This window comes from Hippopotamus amphibius, chromosome 3, assembly GCF_030028045.1.
Source record: "Hippopotamus amphibius kiboko isolate mHipAmp2 chromosome 3, mHipAmp2.hap2, whole genome shotgun sequence".
In the NCBI taxonomy this organism is placed as follows: domain Eukaryota; kingdom Metazoa; phylum Chordata; class Mammalia; order Artiodactyla; family Hippopotamidae; genus Hippopotamus; species Hippopotamus amphibius.
Genome location: NC_080188.1, coordinates 153,459,545 through 153,487,068, shown reverse-complemented (window position 1 = coordinate 153,487,068; position 27,524 = coordinate 153,459,545). Strand labels below are relative to the sequence as shown.

General features: G+C 49.2%; 1 protein-coding gene across 6 annotated transcripts in view; it reads left to right on the top strand.

Annotated features, from left to right (window-relative positions):
• The window catches only part of PLEKHA6 (pleckstrin homology domain containing A6), a 152,173-nt gene that overhangs the window by 11,092 nt on the left and 113,557 nt on the right, over positions 1 to 27,524 (top strand). For all 6 annotated transcript variants that reach the window (XR_009052725.1, XM_057728175.1, XM_057728178.1 and 3 more), the window contains exon 3: positions 236 to 293. Coding sequence is in view for 5 of the 6 variants with exons in the window: in XM_057728175.1 (XP_057584158.1) it covers positions 236 to 293 (58 nt within the window). In the remaining variant the exon portion in view is untranslated. The remainder of the gene's footprint in view (positions 1 to 235; positions 294 to 27,524) is intronic.

Here is a 27,524-nt window from a genome sequence, read left to right as displayed (position 1 = left end):
TATTTGGTCACTTCACTGCTCATTGATGGGGGGACATCCCCTCCATTGCCATCTCTCTTCTTATTTGCTGGAAACACAGACTGATGGAAATAGTGGATGGAAAAGGGTGAAATTGTTGGTGTGAACACTGCTGGCTTATCTATGAATTTTCCTAGCTCTCCTGGGCCCCATCCCTCCTGAGTGCAGATTGGAATTGTGGAAGAGAGGGTGATTTTGTAATTTTGCTTCCTCATAGGTTTACCCAAGGGCTGGGAGATGGATTCTACCCAGGAAGGAGCTGTGTATTTCATCAAGTGAGTAAGATAGAGTTTCTTTCCAGTCTTGCTGTTGGCTCTAATTTTGTCCTTGTACCTGATGGCTCCTCGGGTGGGGAGATAGTTAAAGGGTCTTGCTGGAGGCCTCGCTGGGGTCTGTGAATGGGCAGAAGACATCAAGGCTTCTAAGTGAGCGCTGCAGTTAAAGCCCAGCGTGTGTGCGTGCATGCGTGCGTGCGTGCGTGCGTGCGTGCGTGTGTGTGTGTGTGTGTGTGTGTCTGTCTGTGTGTTTGTTGGCCCAGGAGAGCCAGTGTCAATCATGGGAATTTTTCCGGAGTGGGGCGAGGTGGGGCGAGTGGAGCTCTGGGCTGGGCTATGCAGGTCGGAGGGACATGGCTCAACAGAGTAGAGGAAAGACGCTGTCCTACATACTCAGGACAAAGGTTTAGAGGAAGGAGATAGAGCATGGGGTGCCATAAGAGGCAGGAAGTGGAGCCAGTTGGAGGGAAGGTGTGAGCCAGGTGTACAAACAAGTGGGTCAGGTGGTGGCAAGGTGGACTACGTCACTCTTACCCTGCCGGATGGGGGCATTTGCCATCCTGGGGGTGGCAGGTGTGTGTTTGGTGCTCTGTGTTCCCCTCGGGGATTGGTCAGAGCCCTCTGTTGGCTGGTTTAAGCTCATGTTCTCAGCAACTCAAGGTGCACCTGGGATAGCTGCCTGGACGTAACCTTGGAAGCAGAAGGCAGCTCTTTGGGCTGGGGTGCTCCTCATCTACCCAGCTGGACTTATTCCCCTGTGCTTTGGCCTGGGTCTCTCCACCTCCCAGCCAGGCTGGGTCCTGGCTTTGTTCCCACTGGTGAGGCGGGCGTGCTCAGGCCTGCAGGGCTGGTGGAGAGTGGCTGCACAAACACCCGCACCGGCAGAGGGAGCCCCCACCCAGCTGGCGAGGGAGAGCCTCCTTCCCGTCCTCTCTGCTTCCTCACCTTCCCATTCCGTGCTATGAGAGGTCCTCTTTCCATCTGTCGCCTCAAGACCAGCCAGCACTTACATCAGTTGGGCTGTTAACCACATTCTTAAAAAAAACAACAACAAAAATGGACAAATTATCTGTTTTGGAAGTTGTTTTGATATGACATGGCTCTTATAGCCTGAGCTTTTCCTGAAATTGAGCCAAACTCTGTGCTTCAGTTGAAACTTACTTCTTTTCTCCTGGAAGATACCACTTCTTTTCCTTTATGTACACCTGGTTCTTGAGATCCTTTACGAAGCAATTTCACTTTTTTTTTTTTTTGGCTACATGTCATGTGGGATGTTAGTTCCCTGACCAGGGTTGGAACCCATGCCCCCTGCAGTGGAAGCGCGGAGTCTTAACCAGTGGACCGCCAGGGAAGTCCTGCACTTTCACATGTATTACCTCATCTCATCAGTCTTTAAAAACTCACCACCTACTATGGTCTGGCCTTGTTCCCTTGCTGCCCTCATCTCCCACAACTGGGCAGCTGTGCTGATTTTCATCTTTCTCCTCCATCAGGCCAAACTCATTTCTATTTCAGGACCTTTGCGTTTGCTGTTCCCTCTGCCTGGGCGCACTTTCCTCCTATTTTGTACATCTGGTTCCTACTTACATTTAGCTCAAGTGTCTTCTTCTCAGCGGACCTTTCCTGATGAGCCCTCTGAAGCTCCCTCCCGCTCCTCCGTAGTCTCCCTTATTTTTCTTCACAGCAGCTATGGTACCTGAAAGCTTTGTTTATGTGTTTGTTTACTTATTTTATTGTTGGTGTCCCCCACTGCTGTGTCATCCCTGAGTATAGATTCTGACTATTTTGTGTTCTACTCTGTTCTAGAACCTTTCTGGCATATAGGAATGGTGATAGGAACCCAGTATTTGGTGCAATAAATGAATGAATGAATGATAAATGTTGGCAGATAAACAATAGAGGCATAATTAATTCCTCTCTACCAACCCAGAGCATTTTCCTCAGCACCCCCAATTCAGCGTGTCCCATCCTGAACTCATTGCCTTTCCATCACCCACACCTGTTCCATCTTTGTCAGAAGTGCTACCAAAGCAGAACCCTCTGGCCCCTCCCCCATATGTCCTGTCAATTTTCCTCCTAAATATCTCTCAACCCACCCACTTCTCATTCATCCCCATGGCTACCACCCAAGTTCATGTCCACATGGGCTCTCACCTGGATCATTCTAGCAGCTTTTCAACTCATCTTCCTGCCTCCAGTCCATACTGCTGCAAGTGTTCTTTTTTCTACAGTGCAAATCTTGTCATATTCTCCATTAGACACCTTTCACGCTTCCCATCAGTTATAGGATAAAATCTAAATTCCTTACTCAGGCGCTTGAAAGGGCTTTGTAATCGGGCTCCTGCCCCCTTCTCCAGCCTCCTGCCACACCCCATTTTGATAGACCGAATAGCTTCTGGTTCCCTCAACACACACCTCCCTTCCATGCCCCCAACCTTTCTAAGTGGAATCGCTCCTCTGACATGGCTCGCATCCACCTGTGAACACCTACTGTTCCTTCAAGACTCTGCTCATGGTGCCACGTCTTCAGGAGAGCCCGCCTGTATTGTAATTGTTTGTTCACACGTGTGTCATTTTCCCTCGACCCGTGGTTCACAAACTTGAGTGTGCATCAGAATCACCTGGACGGCTTGTCAAAACAAATTGCTTGGCCCCCGCTATAGAGTTTCTGATGCAGGGGGTCTGAGACTTTGCATTTCTAACACGTTCCCAGGTTGCGCTGCTGCTGCTGCTCTGGGGCCCACACTTTGAGAGCTACTGGTCTAGATTGAAAACGCATCAAGGGCAGAGGTGACACAAGGTGGCTGTAAGGTCTGGAAACATAGACAATATGAGATCGTTATGTATTGTGATGAAACGTCAGCTACCCATCTATTATGCATTCATGTCATTCCCAGACTGGGTGGCCACGCCGTACACCAGGAGCAGCTGTGGCCACTCGAAGAGCTGAGTGCTTTACTACATTTACAACTCATTCAGTCCTCGAACAGCTTTCTGAGGGAGGTACTGTCATCTCTGTTTGAGAAAGTAAGGAAAAAATGGAAACTTAGTAAATAACTTGTTCAGTGTCATGAAGCTTATAGAAAGCAAAGCTGGGATTCAGCCCCATGTCTGTCTGATTTCATAGGCTGAGCTCTTAGCATAATGCCACAGCTGCACCCGGCATCCTCAGTGCCTCGCTTGGACAAGGGAGGCATCAATAAACCCTGACTGAATGAGTGAGGATGAATGAATGATTCTGGCCCGCTCTCCTTATTTTCAAGGTCCCTGCACAGTCAATTCCCTACAAAGGTTTATGATATTTGGTTGGTGGGTGAGTTAGAAACTGAGGACCCCAGACATGGATCCCAAGAGGTAATAATAAAAGTCAGGTATACAAATAAGTTGGGAGGCTGTTTTTTTTTTTTTTCCTTCTTCTTCTCCTAGTGTGGTTGAGTCAAATTTCAATGAGCAAATACTGATATTTGCCTGGGATTAGACACATATGATAATTGTGTGTCAATAAACCCTTTCCTTCATTGTCCTTGGGAGGTGATTTTCCTGGTTCCACAACTGATGTCATTGCTCAGGCATGCCTGCAGTTTTAAAGGGGTCCTTTACCAGAAAGTGTGGTACAGGGAGAAGAGAAAAAGCAAAGGGTTAAAATGTGGGTAAAACCCATTGCAAGCCTGTATGCATGTACCACGTAAGTCCACTAGAGGACACCAAAGCACACATGACCAGCCCCACTAAGGCCTCTGAAGGGTTGGCTCAGAGGTGTCTCCTCAGGCTGATAGGGTGGGTCTTCCGGAGCTGGTAGGGCCATCTTGACCATCCTCTGCCACATCCCAAGCACTATTGGTCTGGTCGGCTTCCTTCCGATGCTTAAAGATCTGGCTTTGTAACACCCATCCCTGATTTTCTCTGGCCCCTGACTCCCTCCCCTGCTTCCGGCTAAAGCAGCCAGTTGCGGAGCTTGCTGACTCTGTCTCCAGGAGTGCGTCTCTCTTCATTTGGCAAAGAGGGCGATAAGGCAGGGACGCTTTCTGCAGAGCCACACCCCTGATAACCCGTGTTCCCAATCTGGGCCCTGCGGCTCCTCCCCACTGGTACGGTGCCCCCTAGGCCACACCAGCCTGGCCTGGCACCTCTTCCATCCCAGGGAGTCTCCCCCAGCCGCTATCACTTCCTTGTTTTGGGCTGAATACTTCCTCCAAGAAGGGGCCAGAATGGGCTCTCTGCACCTGTGCCTCCACGCAGCTGGGTGTGGCTTAGCGCGGCGCCAGGGGCTGGGGTGGGGGCAGGCTTGCAGCAGCCCAGGACTCTGCCCGCAGGACCTGAGGGCTATGTCACCGTGAGTCATCAATATAGACCGCAACTTGTGGGACACTAGAGGAGGCGTCGTTCCAGGAAGGACGGCGGAGTCTCAAGACCTGTTCTGCTGTCTCCAGCACACAAGACAAAGGAAAGAGATCCCAGGGCAGCCAGCCTGCTGATTAGTGACCCGACAAACTCTGCTCTCAGAGAGGCAAATCACACACCAGCACAGTTGAGAGAGACAGCATGAGACAGTTGAGGAGAAAGGTGGTGCGTGGTATGGGGCTCAGGGCAGAGAAGCCCCACTTGCAGGTGAGGAAAACTGAGGCTCAGCACTCAGGTAACTTGTTCAAAGTCCCTCAGCTGGTAGGAGATGGAGCTAGGGCTCAAAGTCAGGTAGCTCCTGAAAGATAATTCATCCTATGGGACTCCTTTTTCTGCTCCCCAGTTGGTGCCTTCTGTCAGGGAGAGACCCTCCTGGATGTGGCCAGGTGAGGAAAGGGCAGGGCACATTTGAGGGGCAACGAATCAACCAATTTAGTGGCCACCAAGACTGTGTGGTGGGGGGTGGCGATGACACCCAAAAGGCAAGGAGGACCCGTGTTTAGAGACTGTGAATCTATGACCGAGCGTTTTGGACTTCCTCTTCCAAGTACTCAGGGCCATGGATTCCAGAGCGGAGAATGGACGGAGTCACAGAGGCACTTTCTCTGGCATATTTCTCCCTCGCACCCCCTCCTCACACCCTCCCTACCTGAGTCTTTCAGATAAGTCTCGCTTCTCCTCTGCTGGTTTAACAGAAAGAGAATTTAGATTTAGCAAAGGTAGGCTATTTTCTCGGCTCCACCTCACCCATCCTTGTTGGACCTCTAAGGCTCCCCTGCTGCAGTATCTCCCCTACCTTGCTCCCCAAAGCGAAGGCCCTGCTCCCACAGTAATCCTCCCTTGGCCTCTCATGCCCCAACAGCCCACCCAGATCTCCCAGAAGTATCAATGCTTTTGGCTCAGGCCTCTTGAGCATCCAAGGGACTCGTCTGGAGCCCTAGCCCTCCGTCTGCCAGAGATAAAACTCTCCCAGCGGGCCAGTCTGTCTCCTACCCTTTCCAGCTGTCTGAAGATTTTGTGGGATGGATGCTGGGGTCCTTGTCACCTTTCCCACCCTCTCTGTCCCCTCTTGGATGCTGTACTCTCTCGCCCCAACCCTACTTTGCTCCACTGGGTCCTCAAGGCCAGACATCCCCCAAAGCCCCTCTTCTTTGTCTGGCTGGGAGCTGGCTCTAACCCGCCCTGCACAGAGCAGCCTTGCCAAGTCCTAGAGAGCCGGGGCAGGTGGGTTAGGCTTAGTCAGTGCTGCCTGCACTGGGCCTGCATCCAGGACTTCTCTGCCCCTTCAGCTGGGTTGAACTCAGCATCTCAGCTATGGTGAGGGGTGACATAGGGATCCCCCGCCCCACTGTAGCTGCAGGCAGGTGTGTGCTACTCTAACCTTCGATCCCCAGTTCCAGCCTGGCCTGCTCTACGGTCCTGCAAGTAGCTCTCTCTGGAGTGTGTGGGACAAGGTGTTGATCAGATCCCCTTAACACTCCCTTCCCCCAGCTCTTCCTGGACCCTGGGAGGAAGTCTGTGCTCCCGTACCTTCCATAGTAGATTCTTTTTAAAGATAAAGGCTTAAGTTGGTAAAAATGATGCTTACACTCAGATCGCATTGAAAGAGACCCACGGAGAATTGTATCTAAGTGAAGAGAGGTTTATTTTTTAAAAATCAAGTTCATTCAAATAAACATTCAGAAAAGATGTAATAATCATGTGTGTGGGTGCTGGGAACTGCCCTCATCTAGCCCCTGCTTATTGAAATACTTCTTTATTCAGAAGTCACTCCAGGAACTCATCTGAGGTCTCCAGCTCCTGCGTCTCAGTGGCAGGCGGGACTGAGACCCGGTGAGCCTGCCTGGAAGTTCAGATGGGCATACTCCATTTTCTTTCCATCCTTCTGATCTTGGCTGGAAACTCAGTATTTCTCCTGCACTTAGTTATTATCGCAGAGAATATTTTTCCAGCATCCACAGAAATGTGAAGAGAAGGAAACTTGAGGCAGAGAGAGAGAAAGAGAGGAAGGGAGAGAGAGAGATCTCTGAATGGCATGGGCTTTTCAGCAGACACAGGGCTGAAATCCTATTGTCTGAAGCCCTCTTTTCTGCCTCTGAGCCTCAATAATGCAAAACACAGGTACCCCCAGCATCCTTGCCTAAGGTCATTGGAGACCAATTTGGGCTGAGGACCTAAAAGGTCCTGACATCTTGTAATGGACTCTAATCAGCTCCAAACATTATTTCTTTAAATTCACTGTGTGGGGTGGGGGGATGTGAAGGTACTAGGGCTCTGGCCAAGGCCTCCTGACACCCAGAGACATGCCATGGAGACAAGAGGCAACCACAGGCAGGCCAGGTGAGGCCCCAGATGCCAGACCCCTGGGCAGTTTCTGGTTCCCCGTGCTCTGGTGGGAGGACTGCAAAATGCAGCTTACACAGATGGTGGCCCAGATCCCCTTTGGGGGGCAGCCTTGTCCCAGTGGTGGAAGGCCAGGAAGGCTGTGCTGAGGTACTCCATTCTCACCCAGGCAGGCAGCATGGGTGGTTAACAGCTTGTCGCTGGTGTGGATGGAGTTAAACCTTTCCGGGGACTATTTACTCCTGATCCTAAGTGACAGCTCAGGCAGGGAGAGTCACGTGGCCCTGAAATCCCCTCGGGAGCCGATGGAGCATGCCCAGCTGCTTCTGCCTGGGAAAGATGCTGGATCCTGCAGTCACCACAACAGCATCCTCTCCCTGCGCCAGGGACCTGCCAGCCGGAGAGATGACTGATTAGACCAGATCAGATCCGAGCCCTGCTCCTCAGAAGGGGGCCCCAGGGGCGGGGAGGAGGACCCCAGCTGGCCTGAGCTGGGGGGAGGGGTGCCTGAGGGCTCGGAGAGTTATAGCTTTTCAGCGCGGGGCTCACACCTCAGAAGCCGGTGAGTCTGTTTTGATGCATCATACAGATGAGGCGGGAGGAGGAAGCTTGGGCTCTGGTCAGGGCTGGCAGCCGCCCGCCTTGTGAGTCTGGGCTGCTGGCACTGCGGTGCCACTGCCTTCCCCATCCCTCATTCTTGGCAGCGATACTTAGGGAGCATGGATGCTGAAAATGCTAATTATAGCCCTCTCTGTGCCCCCACCCCCACCTTTAGAATCCCCAGTCAGGGCTAATGTCTGAATTTATTACATTTGAACTGCATCTCCTGAGTGAGGCCAGCTTTGGGGCTGCCAGCTTCCTAGGGTCCAGCTGGGGACCCCAGCCTGGCTAGAGCAAAGGGGCCAGACCCACCCTGCCTCTGATCTTGCCAGAGGGGTGAGTTTAAGGCCAGCAGGAAGCGGGGGTCCTGGGGATCAGGCTCGGGTCAGCCCCAGGGACCCACCTCCCTCCGTGTGGGAGGGGTCAGGATGTGTCTTTTATGGGTCAGAGGCTGGGGCTTGGGGCTGCTGAGGCTCTTGAATTCCTAGGGGACATCTGACCTCTGGGGACTCAGTGGGGAGCACCTGAAGGAGCTGGAGCCTGATACCTGGGTCAGGGGCATGGGGGATGGGGGAATGGCTTTATAATGGTGGCGCCAGGCTGCAGCTAGCAGAGCCTGGGCTTATTGTGTGAGATTCTGGGCAAAGGCTGAGGAAATGGCAGAGTGGGGTGTTGAGAGGTAGGGTGAGGGGGTGAGGGGGAGAGTTAGGAAAGGCGGAGGGAGAAGAAAGGAGGAGAGGCTATGGAGAGATGCTCCCTGCAGCCACAGGCAAGCGGGGGTGTGGGGGCAGGGAAGGGAAGAGAGGCGGCTAGAGCCTGGAGCTGGGAGGGCCAGCGATGGGAGAGTCAGGAAAGAGGGAGCCAGCCCTAGGGCGCAGGGCTGGGGTGGGAGGCTGAGCTACGGGGGGGGGAAGGTGGTGGGAGGAGGATGGGCTCAGAATCAGAGTCAAAGGGGGTCACAGTCTTCAGGGCTTGGCAGTTCCTCCCCAGTCCCTACAGGCCCCTCGCCCTGTCTGGCATCTGCCTGCACGTGGGGGTGGGAGCCCTGGCTGGACCATCTCTGCCTGAGCCTGCTGTCCAGACAGCCGCAAAGGCATCGCAGGCACCTGCCCTACAAATCCTCCAAATTCTGGCTTCCAGGCCCCTCTGGAGGGGCGAGGAGCTTGGGGGATCCTGTGGGCTCCCACCCCATGCTGCATCTTAGCTCAGGCAGGAGATGAGCAGATCCCACTGGGGGAGCGGAGGTGGAGGGGAGGCCCTGCAGCGGCCCAGCCTCTCTCCCGCACTGGCTGCCTCCCTGGAGGAGCCAGACAGTGGCCCGAGGCTGGAGCCATCTCCAGGTGGGGCGGCCGAGGGGCGGCGAGCCTGGCACTGCCGAGGGCTTGCCTGGCAGAAAACAAGGGCTCTCTGTGTCCTCACCAGGGCACAGAGTGCTGGGCTGCAGATACGAATTATTAAAAGTCCTTGGCTTTCCAATCAGCGGTGAGGTGCTAAACGTGTTTGCGCGGCTGTGTAATGAATCCTGGCGGCGGCTGCACAGGCTCCAGACAATGGGGGCCCTTTTTTTCTTTTTTCTGCCTGGTTCGGCTTCTTTTCCTTCTTCACAGGAAGGTGATGTTGCAGGACGCATTACACAGATAATTACTTTTAACTGTCTGCCTGGATTATTGAGCTGGATTCTTCCTGCTTGGTGTAAATGAAGTAATTACCATGGGAGTCCTTGAGCAGGCAGCCGCCTGGCTGGGGCTGACACCCGGCCTGACGGACCTGAGATCCCTGTCTCCTCTGTCTTCCTCCCTGGCCTGCTGCGGGTCCTCTGAGGCCTTGGCACTGAGCTTGTGGGCCCCCCAGAGGAGGGTCTGGAGGAGGAAGCTTGCAGCGGGGCACTGGGGAGAGCTGGCTGAGTGGAGGGGGGCCGCGGCTGTAGCAGTGGGTCCTGGCTCTGCGAGGTTTTGCATGGTGTGCTGAGCTCTGGGCTGAGCTGCTTAGACATCAGTGCGTTAGTGAGATGACTTTGGTAGGCCAGTTTCCAACCAGTTGAAAAAAAACAACAACGCACATATGTAGAGAGGAAAGAACACACTTTGGGAAACACGTAGAATAAACAGTGAGCAGAGAGAAAGCACGTGGAGGGTCGGCTGAGTGGGACCCTTTGCTTGGCCATCACTCAGTCCAGGTGGGCTCCTGCTCTGCACCCACAGCTCCAGACACCTTCCAAGCCCAGACCAGCCCTCTGCAGCCTCCCTGAGGGGAGAACCATCCTTGCCTGGAAAATTCCAGCGACAGGGAGCTCATTACCTCACCAGGCAGCCTGCTCCAAGGTTAGAACATTCTATGTAGAATCAAAATCTGCCCAGTTCTAAGTTCCGCCCTTTGGTTTTGATTCTTTGAAGCAGCACAGAGCAAGTCCGCTCTCTTTCCCACAGTGATAAAGATGATTTTCTTCGTATTAAAATAGTGTGTTAATAGCCTTTGGACGTAATGTATTTTCTGTAATCATATTTGTATCGGACATTTAGGTGGTTGTCCTTATTTTCCTTTTACAAATAACACAACATGATCATTTTTGTGCATAAGGCTTTTTCTTTATTTTGGATTCTTTCCTTAGGATAAATCCCAAGACATAGGATTAATGTGATGGAGGGTATACATTTAAAAAAATTACTATTCTGTGAGTATAAGGTAATACATAGTCATTAAAAATGTAGAAAAACCCATAAAGAAAAGATTAAAATTACATGTAATTGTCTCAGAGATTTAGTGTATAATTTCTAACATTTTGGTGTATATATATTTTTATAAATTCATGCACAGAAAGATGACTATATTTATTATCAAAATACACATATATACTGTTAAAAATTTGCACCAAGTATATATTTTTGTCACTTAAATGAAAAGCATTGTTCCATGTCATTAAGTATTCTTTTACAACATAATTTTTATGCAACTGTCTGGTATTTCATTATATACCTATTCTATTTAATTGTTTGTTTAATTGGTCCCTTTGTTAAACTATGTGTTTCCAGTTTGTCACTTTTGTAAACAATGCTACAGTGAACATATAAATATCTGAATCTTCACACATATCAACGATTTTTTTCCCTTAGGTTACATTTCTAGAAGTGGAATTCCTACGTTTTAAAATATTTTGACATATTTTGCCAATTCCTTGTTAAAAAGTACTAACTTACATTCCCAGCAGCTGCATATAAGAATGCATTTTGTTGCATGAGCATCAGCATTGACTATTATAACTTTTCTCACTGCTTTAATTCATTGTTTCTTCATTGTTTTAATCCATTTGTTTGATTAGTAGTGAGTTTTACAATTTTAAAAAGGTTTTAAAGTATGAAGAGTCCATCTGCTGTTATTTGCGTGTTTAAGTCTCTGCCTGTTCTTAAAAGACAATTTAGTGCAGTTGTCAAGATCACAGTTATGGGGCCAAACTCAGGTTGAATCTGGGCTCTGCCACTTACCAGGGATAGGAGCTTGACCGTGACTTAATATCTCTGTGCCTCAGTTTTTCCATCTGTAAAATGAAGACAATGGTGCACTTTTCCTCATAGACGTCTTGTGAAGATGAATGAGGTCACATATGTAAGGCACATAGACTCATGCTGAGCAGAGTGATAAATGTGTTTGTTATTATCTTACTGTTGTTGATTTGTATGAGAAACATGGATATCTGAAGCCAGTATCATGATTTCCCTCCCCCCAAATCCCCGAAGTCTCCTCATTTGAGGCTGGAGGCCTCCAGTGACCACCAACCCCTTCCTCAAGCTCTCCTGGTGCCTCGCCCCAGATTTGGTCTCACCAGCACAGGGCATAGTGAGGCAGCCACTCCCCCGTCCCAGGGTAATCCCCGGGAATGTCACACTTCTGTGGCTTCTTCTAGCAGCTGACTAGACAAGGGAGTTTGGCTTCTCTAGTGTCTTCTGGCTAACCGGACACTCCACTGGAGTCCCCTCCTCCAGACCTCTCACACACTGCCAGGCGCACATCCTCTCTTGATCCCTCCTTGTCAGACCTACCCAGACTGTTCCCCATTCCTTTGAGCCTTCTTTGCACTTTCCAAAGTAGCACCAGCTGATCTGAGAAACTAATTCCGGTCCATACATTAATAAGAGAGAGTCAGTGCACAGCCTGCTGGGGTGTAGAGAGAATGTCCCGCTGGAATTTGAAGACATGGATTCAAATCTTGGTCCAAATTGGCAACTGTTTGGTTTGTAGCAAATTGCTTAATCTCGCTGAGTTTTTGTTTCCTGGTCTGAAAAATGGGGTTAGTATCACTTACCTACTCACCTAGTTGGTAGCTAGATGAGTAATACATATGAAAGTGATTTGTATACTGCAAATAATTATACAAATGTTGGTTATTATTAGCCATGGTATTTGAACAATGTATATCAGAAGGCAATACTTTAACTCAAAGGTCAGACAGGTGCCGAGGCAGGTTAGTAGGAAATATGTTTAGGGCAGATAATATATGATATCCAGGGTGACTGTCAAATCTTCCCAGGTCACTTAGTCTCTGTAAAGGGTTGGTCCTTATTTTGTGAACCCAGGATATAGGGCTGGGCAAGTCCACGCTGATCTGACAAACATGGATGGATGCTGAGGCTTTCCTCCTGCAGGGCCTGGAACCCCCCCTCCATGGGGGAGGCGAGGTCCCTCCCTAGCTCTGACATCACCACGTCCACTCAGTCTAGTTCATCATTACCTGAGAACCTGAGTCTATAATTGCAGGTGCCAGTTTGCTTTTAATTAGCCTAATGCTTGCAATAAGCTTGTTAAATTCAACCTGGCCTCTGGTGGTGAGGTCATTTTTCTGATTTTGCTTCGTTCCCGGGTCCTTATTAGTATCAATGGGCTATCCACAGACTGCAGGCCAGCCCGCTTGCCTCGCCTGAAACTGCAGCTGCCTAGCTGGGGAATTGAAGAGGTCATAGCAGTGATGGAAAATCTGCTTTTGGTGAGGTGGGATGGTGGGATGGGAGTGTCCTGATGGAAGAGTAGTTAGACTTGTTGGAATCACAAGTGAGGTCTAGAACCCAGTTTCCTTCCTTCTAATCCAATGTTCTTCCCCTTCTGAGCCTCAGTTTCCCCATCTCTAAAATGGGAGTAATAATTCCTGCCTTGCCTGCATCACTGAGGTTCAAATGAGTTAATGTAGGAAGTGGGCATGAAGGTAAAGCAACGTATAATTGCTTTATCACATCATATGTGAGAGTTCTTTATAACTAGACAAATGGTCCCAGTGTCCCTGGACACTAGTTCCTGGTCACTTCTCATGCTGTCCTGTAATTCCTGATTCCATTGTCTTCTTATCTTGTTCACTGTCTTCCAAACCATGGGTGATTTGAAGGCATTGGCACATAGCAGGTGCTCAATAAATGTTGGATGGGTATATAAAGATTTGGAGGGGGAAGGAGTTTGACCCAAGAATAGGCTTGGGGAAACAGTCATGAGAAAGCCTATGATGGCAGTGGTGGGGGGCATGTATTTCCTGTCCTCCTCAGCCATGCCCCCCACTCCACTCCACTGGGCTGCTTCAAGGCAAGAGTATTATTATTATTATTATTTTTTGGTTTTATTTTTTTTATTTTTGGGGGGGTACACCAAGTTCAATCATCTGGTTTTTTTAATTAATTTATTTATTTTTTATTTATTATTTTTTGGGGGGTACACCAGGTTCAATCATCTGTTTTTATACACATATCCCCGTATTCCCTCCCTCCCTTGACTCCCCCCCCACCCTCCCTCGAGTCCCCCCCACCCTCCCCGTCCCAGTCCTCTAAGGCATCTTCCATCCTCGAGTTGAACTCCCTTTGTTATACAACAACTTCCCACTGGCTATCTACTTTACAGTTGGTAGTATATATATGTCTGTGCTACTCTCTTGCTTCGTCTCAGCTTCCCCTTCACCCCCCGCCCCCTCCCAAACCTCGAGTTCTCCAGTCCATTCTCTGCACCTGCGTCCTTGTTCTTGTCACTGAGTTCATCAGTACCATTTTTAGATTCCGTATATGTGAGTTAGCATACAATATTTGTCTTTCTCTCTCTGACTGACTTCACTCTGTATGACAGACTGTAGGTCTATCCACCTCATTACATATAGCTCCATCTCATCCCTTTTTATAGCTGAGTAATATTCCATTGTATATATATGCCACATCTTCTTTATCCATTCATTTGTTGATGGGCATTTAGGTTGCTTCCATGTCCTGGCTATTGTAAATAGTGCTGCAATAAACATTATGGTACATGTTTCTTTTGGGATTATGGTTTTCTTTGGGTATATGCCCAGGAGTGGGATTACTGGATGATATGGTAGTTCTATTTGTAGTTTTTTAAGGAACCTCCAAATTGTTTTCCATAGTGGCTGTACCAACTTACATTGCCACCAACAGTGCAGGAGAGTTCCCTTTTCTCCACACCCTCTCCAACATTTGTTGTTTCCAGATTTTGTGATGATGGCCATTCTGATCGGTGTGAGGTGATACCTCATGGCAAGAGTATTATTATTATTATTTGTCTTTGTGATGTTCCGCACAGAGCCAGCCACATAGCTGTTGTTTGATAACTGCTTTTTGACTGACTGAGTGAGGGAGACAGGGTAAAGTAGTAGCGAGAGCATGGAATTGAGCCACATGAACAGGACTTGAAATTCCGACCTCACTGCTTTCTCTTGGCAAACATTTACTGTAAGCTCATTATGGACCAGGTACTAGGTTGCAAAAATGAATTTTTAAATTCACAGTCTAGTAAGGGAGCAGAGATGTGTGCAAACGATTGTCCTGTATATGATAGACACATATGTTGCATTTCTTGGTGGCCAAGAAAGAGAGCGGTAGACCCTCCCTGGAGAGTCAGGAAAGGATTCCTGAGGAAGGGCCTGAAGCTGGGTCTCCCCAGTTTGGGAAAGTCATTTAACATCCTTGGGAGTCAGTTTCCTAAGCTATCATGTGAGGAGACTAAGACCTCCTTCATGGAGGTGAGGGTGAAATGAAATAAAATAATATGAATAAAACATCTGGCACCAAATAATCTTTTCATAAATGTTAAAAATGTTTTCTTAAAGCCAGGCCAGGTACTTGGAGACAGCGCACTAGCCAGGGGCTCAAGGAATTTCAGAAGCTGACTTGTATGGCTTCATTTTAGCGCTGCAAGTTAATACCTATGCGACCTTGAACAGGTTCCCTAACTTCTCCAAGTCTCAGTTGCTGCGTCTACAAAGTGGGGATAACAAGTTTGTTATCTGGGTCAATGGAGAGACTTCAGGCAAGGTACCGAGAACATGCTTGGCACACAGTAAGTACTAGAAAATAGTAGCTCTTCCTTGTTATTTTTCTTCCTCCATATTTCATGGAGAGACGATGACGCTGGCTCCCAGATATGCTCAGAAAGGGAGGGGGGTGAGGGGGCCCAGGGGTAGGCTGGGTGATAGCCAGTTGCTGCTTGTTCTGAGAAAGCTTCCTCAAGATGAGGTGACCAGAATTCTGTTGAAAAGTTTGGAGGCTACCAGGCTTAAGTAACAGAGTTGGGGAAGTTGGCTGTGGCTCCTGCCCCCAGCTGGGGCAGCCTGTCTCATGAGAAACTAAGAGGTAGCCCCCAACAGCAGGAACTTAGTTCCCTGAAGCATGTAGGCTCCTCGGCCTGGGCCATTTCTGCCGGCAACATCCTAGTGGCTCTGTCGCCCGGCTGGTCCCCTGACCTTCCCAAGCAAGGCAGCCTGGCGGCCATGCTGGGTTGCCGTGGTAACTGGCAGCCTCCCAGCTGGGTTGCCCTGGTAACCAGTTAGCTGGTATTGGGGGAGGGGGATGGTGAGCTGGGGGGAATCAGTCTCAAAAGAGACAGAGAAGAACAAGGGTGGGACCAAGAGGAAGACAAATCCCAGATGCCCCCAGCATAGCCCTCTTCTCTCCCTCGTGGGACTGGGAAAGCCAGAGAAAGACAGGTAGGAAAGGATGTTGTGTTGTTTCCTACCCTGTGTGTGTGTGTTTGTGGTATGAGTCATCTTGGGCAATGCAGGACATTTGAAAGATTTGATAGGGCAAATCTGAGCTCTCACAGTCTGTGACAAAGGCAGCGAGGTCCAGAGAAGGAGCCATGGACTGTCCAAACCTATGTCTCCATCCTGGTCGCCCCACCCCTGGACAACTTAACCTCTTTGAACTCCAGTTTCCTCATCTGTAAAATGTTAGCACGGACCTCCAGGGACATTGTTTGGGACAGTGCCTGGCACCGTCAATGATGGTCCCCTCCTCACCTTCCTTGCTGATTTTCTATTCGGTGGATGCTTTCCAGCCCGTGAACAGCTTGTATTGGAGGCCCACCCTGGTCCGAGCGCAGCACAATGCGGGGAGGAGGTGGGAGGGTTGGAATTCTTGAGAACCCAGAGACGTGGCTCTCAGCCTCAAGGAGTTTACCATCCCAATCTTCTGAGGGCAGGAAGCAAGTTCACACAGGTGGGAACATTTGCGAGGAAGTTTTCAAAGTAGGACCTTATCGAAATTTTTGACTGCCGCCAGCAGAAATACATTTTTTCATCACAAGCCAGCAGACACGTGTGTGATACCCTTACTGTGTGTGGTGCACGCTGAATGTCATATTTGAGTCTAGTCTGGTCTACTTTGTTTTTAAAAAAGATATCTTGACCCTTCAGCTTGATTTCACACCCACTTTTGGGTCACTGCCTTCAGTCTGAGAAACACTGGGAGAGAATCCTAACTAAGTCTCCTCAGGTGTGTGTAGGACCTTGGGCTTCTCCCCGCTTCCCTGGGTGAGGTTGTCTGCTTGCCTCCTCACAATTGCAATCTGTGAGGTAACTGAGGCTCAGAGGTCACAGGACTTGTCCAGGGTTGCAGATCAGAGGTCATACGATTGGCCCAGGGTCGCAGAGCCAGGGCTTGAAAGGGGGTCTGTGTTGCTCCGGTTCACAGTGCACCCCTGTCTGTGCTGAATCTGTTGTCCATTTTCTTTTTTTAATTTTTTAACTCTTTAAACTTTATTTTTTGACATACAATAAACTGCGTATATTTAAAGCATACAATTTGATATTTTTTTATTAGTAACGTGTATACAGCAATCCCAATCTCCCAATTCATGCCCCTTGTTGCCCATTTTCATTCTTGCTACAAGAGGGATTGGAGGATTCTTCTTACAAACAGAGAAACCGGGCCTAAAGATCCAAAGTGAGAGCCTGGAGCTGAGCCCAGACCTCGGGGCCTCTTGTCTGCTGGGTGCCGAGGGTGCTGTGGAGATGCGGCTGAGCCTGAAGCGGTCCGGGTGCTCCCTCTGTGTCTGTGAGGGAGAAGGCGTGAGGAGGGGAGTGGGCCTGGCTGCACTGAAGCGGGACCCCAAGAGCTTTCCTTGGCGTGAGCCCGTGTCAGGGTCCTGGGGCTGCCTGCAGGCCTCAGGCTCCTGGGGGATTTTCTGATAGGAAAGCCGTAAGCCAGGCCCAGGAGGCTGGCCAGGTGCGGACTTGATCGCAGAGTAGGCTCAGCTGGGGGAGTGCTCATTCCCCAGAGCGGAGGGGTGCTCTACCCCAGGAGCACCGCCCTGGGCAGAAGGCTGCCCCTGTGAATACTTGTGACAGGTTCAAGGTCAGGCCCAGAGTAAGCATCAGAGCACGTGGGGGAGTTCACAGGGCTTGCTCTGTTTTCAGCTGTGCTGTGAGAACATGCCTGCTTCTCCAACTCTTAGGGCCTGTGTCTCCCATCCTGGAGATGGGCCGGTCCTCCTCTTCCTGTGTGGACTTCGCCCTCTGCAAACAGCAGAGCAAGGTGCTCACAGTTGAGGCTCTTGGGTGTGTTGCCTTCGCAGCGTCTACACAGCCCCTCCTACACAGGCTGTGGCTTCGAACAGAGGCCTGGGGAGCAGCGGTGGGGCTGCAGCTGTGGGAGGAGAGGGGTGGCCCGGTCCTCCGGGCTTCTTGCTAACTGGCTTGGCGGCCAGTGTGATGAGCATCCATGACCCCAGCCCCTCACGGCCAGGCTGCTGGGTTCAGGACCTTGGGCCGGGCAGTGGGTGTGTGATTAGGAATTCTGCTGAGGCCCAGGTGGGGGTGTGTTTCCATCTGAGGCTGGGTGAATAGAGGCTGAGGGATGGTGGGTTTCCAGTAAGGAGAATCAGTGCCTTGGCATCATATGAGGAGACTGTGTTCAGTGCTTGAAGATGAACCGATTCACATGGGAGTTGGAGGAACAGGTGTCTTGTGGGAACCCCCCATCTCTGCATCCATGTATTCTGCGTGTGCCCAGGATACTCTGTACTATCTTCCCTCTAGCTTGTCCAGGGCGACTAGATTCTCCTTTTTTACTTATGAAGAATCTAATATTTCTGAGATGATGGGCCACTCATCCTACACCATGCTGAAACATGGGGGAGGAATCAGAATTAGGGTTTATGATGTTCTGCCCCTTACGTGACCCAAGTTTGAATGCGTGCATATTAGCCAGAGATACTGAGATAATGGAGATGGGGGTGGGAGGGGGGAAGACGTGATTATTTGCTGCTACTTTGTTATGACACCCACAACAGTCACGGCTCGTTTTTGGCCTCTCGGGGCTGCCCCACTGGCCTTTCCCCAAGTGCCCAGACCCTGTGCCCTGGGAGAGGCAGGAGGTAAATGCTGCCTCCTCTGGAGCAGTGTGTGCGTGTGTTACTTCCATGTTCATGTGTATGAAAGAAGGAGCCGTCAGCTGCTGGGGGCCCTTCAGACCGTAGAAAGAAAGTCACAGGGGTGCTGAGACGAAGGCTTGGAGGCAGGGCTGAGCTGCAGGGGGATTCAGGGACCATACGCAGTGCCGGTCCTTACAGCTCCTGTGGCCCTCATAGTGCTGGAGGAGGGAATTATCTAACCAGGCGACAGCTCCTGCAGGAGCCATAGCCTCCTTCAGCAGTGCAGTCCTTCTCTGAACCCAGAAACCAATGTCCTCATTTAAACCAACTTAACCCTCTGGTGGCAGCTGGCGGGGTGGGCTTGACGCACCCACCTCTTTCCGCGGTACTCCGCTCCCGTGCGTTTCTGCCACTCCTCAGCATCCTCATCATTATAGCTACTTTCCCTGTGTGTAAGTGTGGAGAGAGATGGCGGAAGTTGGGTGAGCTGACTTTCCCCAGCGCCTCTGATCCTACTGTTAAGGTCAAGCGATTCAGCACAGAAAGGAGGGTTTGTGTGGGGGACCTGCTGCAGGGACAGGGAGCAGGGTGTGGGGTGGGAGAAGAGGGAACAGGAGGGGTCATGGTTGATTCTGCTGTCCTCTTCAGGGTGATGCTTGTCAAACCAGCCACGTCCATCAGCTCTCTAGGACGTGTGCTGTGGGTGAGGCTGTACCCAGGAGAGTACGTACATGGGTTCTGAGGGGGACAAAGATGGAGATCCCACAGATCTGCCTCATGGCGGCAGATTCCAGATGTGAGGAAAGCAGGAAGAAGAGGGAGGAACTGAGGCCTCTGGCACAGTGGCGATGGGGAGTGTGGAGAGGGTTCTCACTAGAGGGAAGCTTGTTTTTTTTTTTTTAAATAAATTTATTTATATAATTTATTTATTGGCTGTGTTGAGTCTTCGTTGCTGTGCGCAGGCTTTCTCTAGTTGCAGTGAGTGGGGGCTACGCTTCGTTGCGGTGTGCGGGCTTCTCGTCGCGGTGGCTTCTCTTACTGCAGAGCACTGGCTTTAGGTGTGCGCAGGCTTCAGTAGTTGCAGCACATGGGCTCAATAGTTGTGGCTCACGGGCTCTAAAGCACAGGCTCAATAGTTGTGGCTCACGGGCTCTAATAACTGTGGCGCGTGGGCTTAGTTGCTCCGCAGCATATGGGATCTTCCTGGACTGGGGCTTGAACCCGTGTCCCCTGCATTGGCAGGCAGATTCTTAACCACTGCACCACCAGGGAAGTCCCTGGGGGGAAGCTCTGAAGGAAGTAAGGCAAAGGTCTGAGAAAGGAAGCCTGGATCAGCATGGACAGGGCCAGGCTCAGATACCTTTGGATGGGCTGCCTCTGGTCACCTGTTCTGGAGGCAAAGTGTGGCGACTTAGAAACTGTCTAGACTACAGGAAGAGTCTAAATGGAAAACATTCTGATTGGGCCCAGCAGCTTCCAAATTTGGTGTTGTCAGAACCGAGGCCAAGCCATCAACACTTGTACTTATTAAGTTATATTTTTAAAAGTCTCCTTTCATTGGCTGAAACAGCCAGTTGGAAATAGAAGTTGCTCTGAAATATTTTCTTTCACATATGTCTTCCTGATAAATTTGTATCTCCCCACAGTAATTAGCATAGTGTCTTGAAATAGTTAGTACTTGACACATACCTTCCCCCACTTTCCCTGGGCTTTATGCTTGGGATGGGGCAACATGAAACAGAGTAAGACAGAAGCTGCTCTCAGCCCAAGACCTTCTGTGATTTCAGATGATTTCTCTTCCTTCTGGTTTAGAGCCAGTCATTAGCTGAAGGATTTGCAGGGTGGAGTTTGATGGTATGTCATCCATTCTTCTCTGCCTTTCTTCTTGGAGATGTGGCTGTGTCATTTACATCTGTGGTGCTTGGATAATGTAGATGAGGTGCTGGACCACAGTATAGTTAGGGTTAGGAAACACTGGCCCTCTTTCATGCTTTTAATGATGACTCTTTCTGTTCTTAATATCTCTTTGGGAAGGAGTGAGCTATTTTCAGCTAGGTTAGAGGAGTTTATCACTCCCAGAAGAAACTCATGAGATGATAACAGGTCAGGGGAAGGAGGTGTCAGCAGAGGCTCATTTGCATATTTCTCATAATCCTTCTTTTGGCTCAATTTATAGGTGTCCTAGGCAGGGTGTAGTCTGGGCATAGCTGTCACTTTCTCTCCATCACATACACCAGAATCTGTGGGCAAGTCTAGGCTAAATGTAGCTCATTATAAACACTGTGCCTGGATGTCAGAGCCTGTTTTTCTAGATGGAGAGACCAAGACAGGAGAGGGACCTAGAGTCTCAGCCTTGGAAGCAACCTTTCATTTGGTCCAAACTTCCTCCCAAATAGCAGGACCCCAGACATGTGATCAGACAGCACCACTTGAACCCCCAATGACTAGGAGCACTGCTCTGTGAAGCAGCTTTTTCTATTGTTGGACGGCTTCAACTCACATCCTTCCTTGGTGCTGAACTCAAACTTTTCTTCTTCTACCATCCACCCTTTGGTTCTAGTTCAGCATCCTGGCCATCCTGACATTCTTTCCTGAGTTCACTTGTTTGTCATCATTTCAAGAGTCAGACCAGTGTTGAGAGACAATATGACACAGTGGGAAAACATAGGCTCCAGGATTTGTCTGCCCGAGTTTGCACCTGGCTTCACACTCATCAGCTGTGTGACCCTGGCTATAATCCTAACTTCTCTGAGCCTCAATGCATCCATCTGTAAAACGTGGATGATGATGGTACTTACCTCACAGGGTTGTTGAGAGGGCTAAATGAATTAACACGTGTCAAAGGCTTAGAACAGGGCCTGGCAGCTACAAGGCACTCTGTGCATGGTAGCTTTTCATCTTCTCTTAAAATAAACTGTCTAGAATTGAACACAGTATTCCAGATGTGGTCTGTTCAGTGGGACTCTGATGCCCTCTGCTTGACCATCTCTTTTTATTACATCAGACTTAGTTTGCAAATCACTGGTATATAATCTGTGCTCATTGTGCTGAAATTGTTGGCTTATTTTCCCAAGGACAGCTGTTAGGTGTAGGTTTCCCCTCTTCTACATTAAAGATGTGATCTGCTTTAGAGGGAAGGCCAGTGTCCAGGGGAGCCCAGAGCGTCCCTTCACATTGGTTCCAAACACACATGAACCCTCACTGGTGCAGTCTGGTCGTTTTTATAATGCTACTCTACATCCGGTGTTCTATTTGGAAAATACCTTGACCCACACTGGTCTGAAATAAAATCCATCCCACATGGGTCTTTTCTCTCTCAGAGGGTCTGTGTCACTCTTCTCTGCTCATCAGATGCACACTTGCCAATCAAGTGAGCTGAACATATACTGTTGGAGTCTTCCTAACCTCCAAATTCAGCTCCTCCACTTCTCAGCGTTCCTAGGCTATAGAGGAAGGGACACAGATGCCCCAAACTGATTCAGAGTGCCTGGTTTCACAGGTACACCTTTGAGACCCTCTAAATCCTTGCTCTTTATAGGCCAGCAGCCTCTACATCATCTGGGAGCTTGTTACAAATACAGACTCTCAGGCCTCACTCCTGACCTACAGAATCAGAATCTAATTTAACGAGATCCCCTAGGAGCTCCATATGCGTGTTAAAATTTGAGAGGTACTACTCTACATTATTTAACTTGGAGTAGGAATGAGGGTGAGGCAAGGAGAATTCTAACTTCCAAGGTCTTGAAATCAGTCGTATTGACGAGGCTCCTAGGGACAGGCATAAAACTATTCCCAAGGTATTTGATCACTAACTGTCCACATGCCCTGTTTGCTTCTTGGACTGCCAATGATAGGGTTTTTATAAAACACTTATGCATTAAAAAAAAATCTAGATTGTATTTGCATTTTCCCACTTTACAAGCATATTTCAAAGCTTGAATTATATGTACAGTTGGAATCTTTTAAATGGTAAGTGTAGGGTTTTACGTTTGTGATATATTTCATTTTGTCGGCGTTAGGCCACTATTTCAGTACGTGGAATCTTGATTCTGCTGTAAATGTGTTAGCCATCCCTCCTGGCCTTGTCAGGGGCAAATCTGGTAGCCTTGCCTTCTGAGTCTTTATGCAAATTGTGGATGAAACAGGAACCCAGCAGGATCCTGAATAGCCCCCTGTGGTGCTCATTCATTCATTCAGCCTTACTGAGCACAAGAGCTGTATCCCTGCAATCAGATGAGCCGGTTTGAGCTCTGGCTCTGTTCCCTGCTGGGTTTTTTTTGTCACCTTTGGCAAGGTATTAATGCCCCAGACTCCTGTTTCTTCATCTGTAATTGAGGAAATTGGAGTAGTCATCAGGATCCCCGAGGTTCATTAAAGAAATGCATGTGCCTTGGGCCTCCTTCCCTCTCCCCCAGAGATCCTGATTCAGTTGGTCTGTGGTGGTACCCAGGTATTAGGATATCTGAAAAGCTCTCTAAGTCATTCTCATGTGAAGCCAGGATTGAAAACCCCTGGACCAGATATCTCTAACTGTACGAGCTGCTGCTCTGATCTCAGAGGCTGTCTGGGAGCCTGATAGGCATCCTCTGGGGCCTCTGGTCCCACAGCCTTAGCAATACTGGCTGGGTCTGTGGTAGGAGAGAGGGCCTGGTGTGCTGGTGTAGCACAGTGGCCAGGCCATACAGAACTAGAGGATATCCTTGTCTTCCCCAGATCACTGGGAGAGGACTTGGGATGCCTCCTATCAGCCACTTGCTCTCTGCCCTTCTCCTCTGGACAAAAAAAATCATCTTTGACTTCTCTGACATTAGCTTCTTTCCTGTGTTTCAGAGCTTGCTGCTTAAGAAGAATAGCCAAAGGCCCTTATAAATCAGTTTCAGCATCAGCCAGACAAGATGGCTCCCTGTCTGATTCCTTTCTTTGTCCTCTGTTTCTGTCCTTCTGTAACTCAGGAGGTGACAGCACCTCCAAGGCTTTCTCTTACAGGTCTTTCCCTTCCTGGGCTCCCACAGGTCAAAAGCCGCCCCACGTTGGAGCTGTGGCAGCTCCTGGGAACCTTGCTGGCAACACATGGATGCATGTAGACTCCTTTGACTTGGCACTGGGGGTCAAAACACCTGCTTGCCTAGCTTGGCTCATTGCGGGCAAGACTGACATCTACCCTGGGGCTCAGGATGTTGCTTTGAGCATCCCTTTCCTGCTTCTGGGGTGGGAGTGTGCCCAAGATCTGTGTCATCTTGTCCCATCCCCTTCCTCCCCATGGTTGGTCGCCGCTGGATACGAGGAGTGTCTCTGCAGTGGGCTTGTTAATTGGCGCTTCAGCTGGCTGATTGACTCTAATGCGGGGCGAACATTTATTTACCCCGGCAGCCGCCTCTCAGACAGCCGTTAATTGCAGGCACAAGAGAGACAATAATTATGGGATAATGGGTGGCTTTTGTGGGAGTCCTTCTCCTTGCACTGTGTCAGCAAACACGGAGGGTTTTGTTTCCTAACATTCAGCTCCCCTGCTGGGGAGATGCCACAGCCCCATCCCACTCGCTCCATTCCTGTCACCCAGCCCACACCCCTCCTCCCAGGGTTTTACCCACATCCTCTGGGTTACATCTTCCAACATATCATCTCCTAATTCCCATGCAGGCATGACCCTATTTTGAGGATTTGTAAGGTTGAATTGGTGCTTTTTAGAAAGTAGTCCTTAATCAACTTTGCCTAAAACAAGGGTAAGTAAATACCAAACTATGTGCTTTATTCCATGGGCCCTTCTGATCTTTGTTAATATTTTTACATAGCTATAATTAGTGTGTAGCTATGGTCCCATGCCATGCATTTTTGCTTGTTTGTTTAATATTATTTTATCCAAACACTTCCAGGTATGGTGATGGTCCTTAAACTTTTCATTTTAAATAGCTGTAAATAATTCTGTCATGTTACTCCATTACGGTATTGCTTTTCTCTCATTACTGGGAATCTGGGTTGTCTCCAATTTGTTGCTATTATGAATAACTCTGCTATAAACCTCTTTCTGTGTTACTGATTTTTTCTCCCGGTTATTTCCCAGGGGGTAGATTGAATTATGAGTTATATTGATCTGGCACCATGTTGGGAAGACTTGAGGGGAGTGGGAAGCTGGAGGCTACCAGGAGAGTTTAACCAATTCCCTGCCCTCCCTCTCTCAATACATAATCCCCTCTCTTCTCACCTCTTTTCCCATCCATTTCTAGTAGGATTCTTGCTCCAGCTTCCCTAGTAACAGCCCAGGTTAGTGAAGTAGAGCCTTGGTGCTCTGGCAAGAATTGCTGCAGAATAGACGGGCCCAAAATGTAGTGGCTTAGCACAGCAGTGATTGCTCCCTGAGAGTTCTCTGGGTTCCTTGGGCTCAGCTAGGTGCTTGCTTGGCTTGTCTCCTGTCCTTGTGGTCATCTGAAAGCTGCACTGGGCTAGGCAGCCAAGGTGACTCCTCACATGGCTGTCCCCTGGGAGCTCAGCTGGGGCTGTCAACCTGAGCCCCTACATGTGGCCTTCTCCATCCATGTGGCCTGGGCTTCTCGCAGTGTGGCAGCTGGTTCCCAGAAGGAATGTCTCAAGACAGAGTATACCAAGAGACCCAAGTGGAAACTTTAAGGCTTCTTATGCCCTAACCTCATAAGTCACACAACGTCACTTCTGTTACATTCCATTGGTCAAACTGAGTCATGAGCCCACCCAAATGCCAGGGGAGAGGGGAGCAGCCTCTATCTGTCAATTTGCAGCCATCTTTGATCTCTGTTCTTAAAGACAGAAAGCATGTATTGATTAGTATCCTATGAATCCTGTTAGCTTCTGCCTTCGGAGAGGCCATATGAGAGACCCAGCTCCTTGGTGTCCACTCTGAATGCTGCCCATTCTCAGGCTCAGAAGTCAAGTGATCTCTCCTCAGCACCTTCCCCAGGGGCCCCAAAGGGCTCATATCTCTCTTCCTGGTCCCTCCTCTCTTCCCTTTCTAAACTCCGAGGGCTCTGTATCTTTGTCTGCCCTTGTCTTACACAGCTCTTATCACACACCACGGCATTCAATTATTTATGGGCTTGGCTTTTAGGTTGTAAACTCCTGCTGGAAGGCGGGGACTCTGTCCCATTCTTCTTGTTAACCTCCACACCCTACCCTAAAGACCTAGTAAAGTTCCTGGCATGAAAAAGGGCTTCCAAAATTCCATTCCCTTCTGGCTTTTCATACATTGGACACACCGCTGTCTGTTGAATGAATGAGTAAATTATCTTAATGAAAGGGGGGGTGGGAGAAGAGAACAAACATTTACTGAACACTCAGTATGGGGAGCTTTATATACATTATCTTATTTAATTTTTACAACAACCTGGGAAGTATATAGTGATATCCCTATTTTATAGATGGTAAAGCTGAGGTTCGGAAATGTTAAATAATACGTCCAAAGTGACAATCATTGGGTCATGGAGTTAGAAAATTGTAGAGGCTAGGTCTTTGGGAACTTGGGGCAAATGTTCTCTCCTGTACACATAACCTCTTGGAGCCTTAGTTTATCTATAAAACAGGGAGGATAACACTTACCTCATAGGGTTGTTTGGATGAAGGGAAATAAGACATGCCGAACATCCAGTGCTTGGTGTAGAGTAGGCGTTCTCTTCCATGTTGCCTATCATGACAAGACTTTTTGTTTGCGAGGGTTTGGCAAGTGCTCGATACACTTGGGATGCCGTTATGGCTAGTGGTGAAGTTGATGGAACTGCCCTGTTAACATCTTTGGGTATGTGCATTCTTCACCAGCACATACATAACTGCTCTGGAACATGCGTCCCAGTTATTCCTCCCCTCCCCCCTAGAGCACTTAGGAGTCATTTCCCTTGGATTTTCCTCCAGTGTGCACCCTCCCACCTTCTTTGTAAACACAGCGCCGACAGCCACGGCTCCAGTCATCTGGGCGGCTTCCCCTAGAGCAGCTGAGCCTGGGGATTCCACTCTCCCACATTAATTGCTCTTGTTCAGTCTTTGAAAATTAATTCCGAGAAGAGCTCATCAGTTCACTTTCTTTTTCCTCATCCTCCTGCTCACGTGGTCTCTTCACCTCTCTGCCCTGTTTCCAGTTTTTGGTCTCTCTCTGTCTCGTCACATATAAGTACGCTATTCAGGATGATTATACAGTGGTGATGTTTCATTGGGTGAATTATGATATGGACTTGAAAGGAGGTTGCAGTGCTGTGAAGGGGGTTCCTTGGTAGAGCTGGGGACACAAATAATTTATGTCTTTGCTTCCCTGATGCCCTTCCCTCTTATTGCTTTGGCTCTGGCCTCATCATTCTCTGGCTGGACATGATGCCTGGGAAGGGAGGAGCTGGCTAGTCCAGGCGTCCACTAGTCTGGTCTGGTCTTCTGTCCCTTCATTCCAAGCTCGGTTTCATCCCCCACTCCCTGCCTGGCCACTGATATATAGCATTGAGTTGCCAGAATCACAGACGGCAGGAGAGGTCTGATTTTTTTTTTTCTTAACTCTTCTCATACCCTTCCCTCCAAAGGTCCAAACTGAAAAGGCTGGGAGTCCAGAGAGATGGGAGTTACTTAATATTCTTTCCTTCCTGCTTCAGGTTCTTCTTTCCTCCAGATGCTAGGTATTGGATAGGGCCGTGTAGGAGGTCTCTCCAGACCCTGCTCTCTTTATCACTCTGGTCCAACACTAGCAGGAGGTTCATCACAGGCAGTTGCTAGCTTTTGTGATTCTGTTCCAGTCTGATTCTGTTCCTGGATGCCTGGAGTCTGACAAATCTTCAAGTGCAAAAAAGCATTTCCTGCATCCACACGGACGTCCTTTATGCTTACAAACCCATGGTGGAGGGTGAAGTGAGGAGGAGGAGGGCAGACCAGTGACATGCTGGTCCAGTGCATGATTCTGAATAATACTTCACACACACACACACACACACACACACACACACACACACACACACTCTCTCTCTCTCTCTCTCTCTCTCTCTCTCTCCCCCTCTCCCCTTCCGTAAAGTCTGGCCTGATGGCCTTAGCCAGAAGGGATCTCTCCTTCCACTGAATTCCTCTGGCGCAATGACTTGTAACACTTACAGGAAATCTATGCTTTTGGTTGTAGGGTGAAAGTAGAAGATCATATTGGACAAATTGGGGCTGAATGATATAAGGCTTGCATTTTGAGCTAAGAAGTTTAGACTCTATCCTGTACTCGGTAGAGATACATTGAAGGTTTATGAGCCAGGGCATGACTGAATTATCATTTGAAGA